The sequence below is a fragment of the Sprattus sprattus genome (assembly GCF_963457725.1).
Source record: "Sprattus sprattus genome assembly, chromosome: 16".
In the NCBI taxonomy this organism is placed as follows: Eukaryota; Metazoa; Chordata; class Actinopteri; order Clupeiformes; family Clupeidae; genus Sprattus; species Sprattus sprattus.
In genome coordinates this window covers 23,389,877-23,399,463 of record NC_137914.1, presented here as the reverse complement: position 1 = coordinate 23,399,463, position 9,587 = coordinate 23,389,877, and the positions used below count along the sequence as shown (strand labels likewise).

Sequence of the window (9,587 nt, the reverse complement as noted above, 5' to 3'; positions counted from 1 at the left end):
TCACCATTCAGCTCTTAAGCTGTTTTGTTGTCATAATATGTTTACTTAACCTGCTGTGTGTTTCAGTTGCTCTCTGACTGCATGATATTCTGTATTGCAGACTCAGAGGATGACATTGTTGAGAGGATGGTCAATATACTAAAACAACAAGGAGATGAGATTAATGAGAAGGTTTGACAGCTGATATATGCAAAGACATCTCTCAAAGTACATTATTTGGAGAGAGTAGAGATGTTTCATATTGATTATTTGATCCCCTCTTTCTTCTCAGATCAGGAGGAACAGTAGTATGAGCTCCTTTTTTCAGAAGCTCACCTACAACAACTTCCAGCTACTTGCCGATCGCTATGTGGCTGACATCCCTGATCCACTACCTCAGAGGGCCACCACTCCCCCACAGCTTGTGAAGCTGGCCTTTACTCTGGATTTTACGGCCAAGGTGGCTGGACTATCTAGCCAAGCCGTTGGCCGCATCATGGGGTTTGGGAACCAGTACATACAAAACCGCTTTACCCAGATGACAAGTGTCAATTGCCAGGTAAGCCAGGTCCTCTAGCTGATATTGTGTTTGTGGAAAAAAAAAAAGATGTTTGTACACTGGGCCTGTAAATTGGAAGCAAACTTAGTGGCCCTGGACTGAGCCATAAAGAATCCCAGCCAATCAAAACCGTGCTTCAGGAGCACAGAATGGAGGGGAACAACCTTTCATGAAACCAAAAGCAATCGCAGACTGCAAGGAAATTATGAATTTGTCCCTTTAAGTAACACTATGCAAAAATGTGACACTTTTTGAGGTATGGTTTTATAGGCAACTAGTTTTGGTACCATCCTCAAATTCATTTTGATAGCGTATGGTCATGGGAACGACAGATAAACACCTGCGTCTTTCCCACTAGCCATCCAGGATATGCCCTAGGTAGTTCTGTGTTACGGGCTGGAATACCCTGCAAAAATGGAAGAAAAGCTTTTACAGCATGACATTGCCAGCCATACTGCCAAAAGACTCCAGTTAGTGTGTTGGAAAGCTTTTATCAGTGTCAGCTGGGCTGTTGGTGGTGTTTGCAAGGTTTTTGCATGTCTTTAAGGTAGTTAGCTTGCTAGTTTTGGAACAGAACTCTGTATTGCTGCTTTAATAGATAATTTGTCTTTGTATAACAAGAACTTGATTTTGAGTACCAAAGGCTAATATGGTATAGGAATGTTGTTGCATGGTTATGCTTCTACTCGTGTTTTTGGTCATAGTGGGTGACAATAATGCTTCAGGTTTTCATACCTGTCTATTATATCAATCACTCAATTAATGAATCAGAAAACAAACAAACAAGAAACACTTATCTCAAAGCTGTGTATATTAAACTTTTTTTTCTGGGTGCAGGAATCTCAGAACCTGGAGGATCTTGACCTGGTGGATTAAGACTAGAACTTGTGAATCACGATACCAACTATCCTTCTAGTGCAATGCTCATGCCTTTGGATATTGCCTGATATTTAGGTATACATTACAGATGTGAAGGTGCCAAATAGTCTCGGTGTGTCCTGAAATGCTGTATAATAGCATTTAGATATTACCTGATATTTAGGTATGCATTACAAATGTGAATGTGCCAAATAGATTTGGTGTGTCGTCAAATACTGTATTTACAGTTGCTTTGATGTTGCCTTATGTCAGGACTCCGGCCTGGATTCCTGACATTTGGCTTCCCTGATGAAAAGTTTGTTCATTGTTCTGTTACGTTTTTGATTTGGCTCTGCCATGTGTTTCAGTTTACATTTTGTCTGCCATGTTGTTCCATATGTTCTTGTCTCCGCCCATACCACCTCTTGTCATTGATAGTTTCCCTCTATTTCCTGTGGTTACCTGTGTCTTATTCAGTCTCTCGATTTGTTGGCGTTTAATCTTTTCTCCATCAGCTCCTTATGTTTGATTTTGCCTCCATGATTTTTGCCACCTTGGATTTACCTTTTTGTAAGTAAATCTAACTGTTGTTCTATTCCTGCCATCCTGTGTCGTGCCTTTGGGTCCTCTCCCCTGTGAAACTGGGACACCCTCACCATCATTTTATTACTTAATGTTTAATTGGGAAACATAGGAAAATAATACTGAGTATTGCTTTGAAAAACCATGGAATTTAAAAAGGTTATCGAACAGGTTAGGACTAATTCAGGGTGTATTCCCATGCCTTGTGTGTACAGCATATGCAATATTGTCCTGTGTTCATATATTTTTTATTTATGGTGGGAACAATCTGGTCCTCAAATTCCAGATGGTGGGTAAACCACAAACAACAGAGACCCTGTTACAACGTTGTGATTTTTTTCATGCAATACTTTTTTTAAACATTTAAAAAAAAAAAAACAGTATAGGGGAGCTAATGTGTTTGTTAAAACACTCATTCAGATTATTATTGAGTGTCTTGTCACAGGCCAAACATGTTGGCCAAACCTCCACAGTTTGTCTCCTTTTTTCCAAATATCTTAGAGAGGCATGGAAATAGAAAATAGCAATCAACTACTTGAAATCCCAAGTGTGAAGTGCCCATCCCCAGTCAAGTGGTTTTAATATAATGAAGAGATGGGTACTGGGGCATTTTAGCACAGGAGACACAAAGAGGGGGTTTGTTGTCATGATGCAAAACTAGTGTCATAGGACTTACCACACAGCCTGTTCTTAATATGATCTGACACAGCCAAACAGCGATAAGTGGAACTGTGACATTCAAGCAATCCATTTAAGAGCAAACGTCTTATTTAGCCAAATATAACTTAGAAAAGGATAACTGTTTGACTTCAAAACAGTGCACAAGATCATGTTTTATTTTATGACCAGATTGCATGTGCACAATGCGAACTTAAGCTGTAAAACTGTATTATGTGCATCGTGTGTACCTAACCTACTGTAGCAATACTTCTTTATCATGTCATATACAAATGTTTTCTCACACACTTCAGTCACCTGCAATATGCAAAAAAATAAAGTACCAATGTCACATAATTTAATATGTTGCAGACACAATGTTAATAGATGAACAGGAGGCAACTCTACTGTGAGAACGAGTTAAAGCCAATCAGGATGGTTATCAGACAACTTTATATGTGAGGTCAGGTACACTGATTAATCTGCTGATATTTCTGTCTAAGATTAGCCACCAGCTATAGCCTAAAACATACATGCCAGGTTTATTCTAAAAAGCTCTTAAGTGCTGTCAGTCAACAACACCGTCTATTGGCTTTCCATTACCCATACCCTTTCTTGTTTCTCATTTTACTTAATTCACCCCTTGTTTACTCTGTTCCTCAAGTATGAGCTGGAGGGTGCAAACATGACTGTCACCACTGGCGACAGAACCTGTCTGATGATGTGAGGAAGAGGATGACAGTGCTACCCTCAGGACAGAAATGCCATGGTGTCCACGGGAGACCTCAGTAGAATTCTCATACTCTGTGTTCACCTCCAGAGATGGGAGCAGAGAGAGGAAGGGTAGGAACCTGTTGGTAGTAAAACAGTTGCTAACCTTATCCTGGATGCTTAGCATACGTCAGTGTAAAATAGATTTGTGAGTAACTGCAGACTTTTAAAACAGGTTATGGCTTTTCTCTCACCTGTTTCTAAGGTTTTGTTTCACGGTTGATAGAATAAAGTTGTTGACGAAGAACACAATTTGCTTCAAGTCTTGCCAGAGCCAAAACACTGCCATTGGAGCGAAGATGATCCAACGCAGAAATCTACAAGGCATAAATGTGTGCAGTTATATAGCCAGCAAATCTAAAGGAAACCTCTTATTGTATCAGAATATCTGAAAACCATCTTTCTCAATGAAAGAAGATATACAGCAGTTGGAGAAGTTACTGACTACAATACCTGTACGTGACCGTAAAGATGACCCAGAAAGGGAGGATGCATGAGATGAGAGAGATAGTCAAGAGGCGGATTGGGAAATAGAGGCTGAAGAACCCCATGAGTCCAAACAGACTCATGTCATACAGAAACACTAAAAAGAAACACAAGCACAGAGGTATGCATGGATAAGAACACAAACTACATTTCACATTTAGGAAAAACAACCAAAAAAAATTGTACTAAGACTGCTGCAGGAACAGTGAGTAGGCACGATTCAACATTACTCATGCTTCATGTCCAATAGTGTTAAATTACCTCAGTATACTCATACCATGCCATATTAACTTTACTGAAATATCACTAATCACTTGTAAATCATTTAATGTCTCTAATAACAGGATTGGCTTCCTATGTGTTTAAAGCACCTCTGAGGATCATGACATGTACAGTATATAAGACTCTGAGTCTGACCACTTTGTCGGTCACTAAAAAGCTTTTATGACCATGCACAGAGAGGGAAGTTAAAAATGGCTTATGACAGTAATTTCAAAGCAAAGGATGAGTGGAAGGACAGTTACCATTCTGGATCCATCCAGGAGTGCTTGAGTTCAGTGCTTGTTCTAGAATGTTCAGGCCCCAGGGAGCATTCACCAACCTCTGAATCCCTTCCCTGTCCCGGGGAGTGGCCTTTGAAGCGGGTGTCTCATCATGCTCCTCTATTTCATTTTCCTCCGGCAAAGGAAACTTTCCTTCTATAGTACGAGTCACTAAATTTGAGCGAAGGCGAGTCACCAAGTTCTGCTTTTGTTGGATAACACCTGCAGAGACAAAGTTGACAAGAGAACGTTATTAATTGCCACATCAGGCGGATACGTTTTATTTTGCTGTCGTTATACTTTTGAAAGTATCGCAATATTAAACTGAACACAAACCATGGTGCTGTAGGTATTCAACTCCGTCTTGGTATCCATTTACATATGCCTCACTGAGAACCTGAAACACATGAGGAAACACAAAGCTACTCGAGAGGAATGTCTTGGCCACATTCTTAGTTGTGTTTCTAACAGCATAGTTAATTTTCTCCAACTAAGGTTAAGAAGAAATTACCTTCCAGTCACGTGGAAACAGTGCAGTAGTCGCCCTGGATAGGTTTAACAACGTGGGATGGAAACATTGGCTGTTCACGACAAAGTCACATGAAGGACTCGTGTCATCCTGAGGACAAATATCCATTCCTCCAGCAAAAGGTGATACAGTGAGTGTGTAACCCGTAGTCTGAGTTGGTTGTATATTAGTCAAACCACCATCAACATAATGCTGCGGGAAAAAAACATGGTGATTGTTTTACATAACGGTAAAATGTTACATGTTCAAATATATTGACAGCTAGGATTGTGAGTGTTTAACGGATTTCAAAACGTTGAGGAAATGCACGTACCACCCCCTTGTAACTTGGCGGTATCACGCCACAGTACATTGGAATAAAGCAGCTGCACAGGAGTGCCTGAAAGTGAGAGAAAAAAAAACAAGGTCCTAGTTATTTCCATGGTATCCTTGTGATTTTAACTATCGCAAAGGAAAACGTTTTTTGTTTTTTTGTCTCTTGGCACAGCGCACACCTGGATAAGATCCTCATATGTCTTAAACTCAGACAAAATCACATTGTTGCCGTCAGGAACTCGAGTCATTGAGATACACAAGCGCCCAGTGCAGCGCTCGTGCGCATCAAGTGGAAGACGACGTCGCATAACGTTTTCCATCCATTTGAAAACATTAACAGCGGGATGAAAAGGCCCAAAATAATGCTCTCGAACAAGTTTGGCAAACTCAATCACATCATCTCTTACACCACCTGTGAAGAAAGATTGAAATAAAGGTTCAGTTTATTTTATGAAACAGGATTATCCTATTTTTTAAGTAGAGAAGTAACACCTACCCATACTCGCTCCACATACAACGGCAGCAGCAACTAAGGCACCGGCAGAGGAGCCGTAGACTTTTGAATTTTTGCCTATGATCCAGGGTGCATTGTCAAAGAAACACTGTGAGACACCGAGTTGGTAGGTTGAAAGAAATCCAGAACCGGAGAAAGAAAAAGAAAGTGGCGTGCCTTCATATGTAGTGACATCGGATAAGGGATACATGGTAAAACTAGTCTTTTGCCACGGAAATATTTTCACCTCTGCGTCTGAATTGTGTTAAGAGGCAGTAATAAATATCAGATGATGTTTAAGGCGTGTCTGTTGGGACTGCAGGCGGAGGCAGGCGAAACTTCACTCCAATGCTGTCTGGCACTGGCGCTGCTTGACACTATAACGAGCGCAAACAAGCTAGGACAGTGGCAGCTTGACAGCTCACCAAATTTGATTTCTTTTTTTTTTACTGTACTGTTATGCTGTGTGGACATTAGTCTATAAGCATACAGTCGATGCAATACTTTGTATATTACATTAAAAAACAAGTCTATTTTTATTTACATTACTTCACATCATAATATTTACAACTGTGAGTTTGTATCTATTAGCTTTTTAATAAACTAGACGTAACGCAAAGCGTTACAAAATATGACCGCCAAACTGTTCAGTAGGTTTTGGCACAGAATGAGTCATGGTTGTCAGTTTGTTTGTGTGTTTTTATGTGTTGTTTGTGTGTAAATTGGTTTGTGTTTCATTTTTATGTATTAAAGGAATTATTTGTGCATGCGTACATATGTCTACTGTGTGTATATGTGTGCATACGAATGTCTACTGTCTATGTCTGTGTTTCTGTTGCAGTTTTGACCATGCATTATGGTGCAGTTTTGACCATGTCAGCCAGAGATAGCTGCAATTACCTCATGTTTGCTTTTTCATTTTTAAGTAGGTGGCGCTATACATAAAATGAGTGGTTATGGGATGGGTTGACATGGCCCCTTTAGACAAACATACAAAAAACATGTGGCCCTCCTAAGCCTTACAGTTCTCGATATATTCGTAGAAAACTGTGTCAGCCCACCTACAGGCGAGTTGGTGTACAGTCACATAAAAAAAAATTATTGTATGGCCCCCCACGGACAAAATTGCACGAAACTTGGCATGCATTCAGAGGGTCTCATAATGATCCACCACTCTCAATTTCGTGCACTTTCGACAATATATGCATAAGTTATGAGTGACTGGAGTTGTTAAGAGTGCATAGTTTGAGGGTCTGCCACACCCACACCCTTCAAACTTGGTAAAAGACTCTCATAACTTTTAATTCCCCATTGCTGAAGTGGAATTAACGAAAAAACACAATAAAGAGCCTCCAATTTAGACAGAACGCTGCTGCTGTTACACTCACCAGAACTAAAAAGTATGAACACATCTCACCGGTACTCGCCTCTTTGCATTGGCTCCCCGTCAAAAGTAGAATCGATTTCAAAGTACTCCTGCTAACATATAAAGCCCTAAACGACCTGGCTCCAAACTACCTCAAGGAATTAGTCGTCCCCTATTGCCCTCCAAGGCTGCTCCGTTCCCAGAGTGCAGGCCTCCTGGTAATTCCAAGAATATCAAAAACCACAATAGGAGGCAGAGCCTTTAGCTACCGAGCCCCCCTCCTCTGGAATAATCTCCCTGCCTCCATCCGAGATGCAGACACCGTACCTATATTCAAATCAAAGCTAAAGACATTCCTCTTTAGTGCATCCTATAGCCAAAAGTATTTGCGTCAACAAACCCATCACCTAATGCGCTAGCCACCCAGATATATCCAAACACAAATAATGTTCTAATAAAAATAAATCTGTGATACACCATACATCTGTGTGTGTGCAGGTTGCAAGTTGCAGGCAGTGTATGTTGCATTGTGAAAGAGTGCTATAACAGATCTCGGGTGTGACATGCAGCTGTCCTCACTCACCAGAACTAAAAAAGTAAACTTACGACTGATATCTCCATAAGTACCCTACCAAACTAAATAACAAATGCCAGTATTACTAAACATATCTTCTCACCTCCTCTTTCTCTCTCTCTCTCTCTCTCCTTCCATATCAAAAAATTAAATAAAAAATATTTCATCTGTGTGTGTGCAGGTTGCAAGTTGCAGGCAGTGTATGTTGCACTGTGAAAGAGTGCTATAACAGATCTCGGGTGTGACATGCAGCTGTCCTCACTCACCAGAACAACAATAAGTACCCTACCAAACTAAATAACAAATGCCAGTATTACTAAACATATCTTCTCACTTTCTCTTTCTCTCTCTCTCTCTCTCTCTCCTTCCATATCAAAAAATAAAATAAAAAATATTTCATCTGTGTGTGTGCAGGTTGCAAGTTGCAGGCAGTGTATGTTGCACTGTGAAAGAGAACATATCTTCTCCCTTTCTCTTTCTCTCTCTCTCTCCTTCCATACCATATTTCTTATGCCTATAATAACACTGATAAAATAGCCATATTGCCTACTGTTAAATCTACTACCCAAATGTATCTCCCTATCTGTTTCTGAAATTGATGTCTACTAACATAAATGTTCTCTCTCCCTTATAGCATGTTCCAATCGCTGATGGAAGTGGAACTATTGCTCCTCACCCCCACCACTCCGCATCTGTACGTACATGGACAGCTGAACTCTACCCACTCACTTTCTTCCTTTTCTTCCCTTTTCTCTCCCTACTAATCAGGACTATCTCCGCTATGGGACGCTGCTGTAGTCTCTCCACCTGGTCTACCTGGAGAAACCCTCAGCCAATCGCACCCACCGCCACTGCATTGCCGTACACCTACTCTACCCAATACCATATGCTAGCATTTATATACAATATACATTATTGCCACCACTGAAATGTTTCTCTGTCCCTACATTTCTTACCCCTGTAACAGTAACCCTATTGGTACAGTAATCTGGTCTTGCCTGTATCATGTATTTACCACCAGATGTCTGTATACTTACTATGTCCAGCGACCAAATGCTGGCTGTGTATAACCCCTCTTGCTTCCTTTCCCCTTCTGCCACACAACCCTCCCCCTTCCCCCCTTCCCACCTTACTGTCTCCACCCGGCCGACCTCAAGCAGATGGGTCCCCCCTTATGTGCTGTGGTTCTGCCTAAGGTTTCTTCCTGCCTAACAGGGAGTTTTTCCTTGCCCCTGTTGCCATTGTGCATGCACTAAGGGGGTTTAGGCTCTGGGCTCTGTTAAGCGCCTAGAGGCAATTGTATTGTTATGGCGCTATACAAATAAAATTGAATTTAATTGAATTGAATTGAAGAGTAACCTGACCACGTTTGAAGGCATTACCATTAAATCTGTAGGAGGAGTTCAATCACATGCGAGGTGTGGAAACAAAGTGAAGTTTCCAACCACCAACAGGTGGCGCTATAAGTGATATCAGTCAGGCATATGTACGCGTTCGGGCCGGATCCAGCGTCCACCCTAAGACATTGTCTCTGGATCAAACAATGTACGCAACAGTTATAAGAGACTTCGTGTTTTGTGGCAAGCACTAACAAGTTGGCAAAGTTTGAGGGTCTGCCATGCCCACACCGTCCGACTAATGAGAAAATCCAATATAACTTTTAGTCGCCCATGGCTGAAGAGTAGCCGGACCACATTTCAAGGCGTTACTGTTAAAGCTGACGGAGGAGTTCGATCAGATGTGAGGTGTGCAAACGCCGTCAAAACGCATCTTCCACTCAAAATGGCCGACTTCCTGTGGACCTGCCACCATGGCGTTGAGAGACTTTTTGGTGCGTCCAAGCATGATGAAGACGTGTACCGAATTCCGTCAAGCT

General features: G+C 41.2%; 1 protein-coding gene across 1 annotated transcript; it reads right to left on the bottom strand.

The window, feature by feature from the left end:
• Positions 1-3,266: 3,266 nt before the first annotated feature.
• On the bottom strand, positions 3,267-8,403 carry pnpla1 (patatin-like phospholipase domain containing 1; the record flags this gene model as incomplete). Its single annotated transcript, XM_080853850.1, has 10 exons — positions 3,267-3,486; positions 3,601-3,723; positions 3,860-3,989; positions 4,417-4,656; positions 4,771-4,831; positions 4,946-5,155; positions 5,277-5,342; positions 5,458-5,690; positions 5,775-6,026; positions 8,388-8,403. The coding sequence occupies 10 exons, from the start codon at positions 8,401-8,403 to the stop codon at positions 3,267-3,269; spliced, it is 1,551 nt and encodes a 516-aa protein (XP_080709976.1).
• Positions 8,404-9,587: the final 1,184 nt, after the last annotated feature.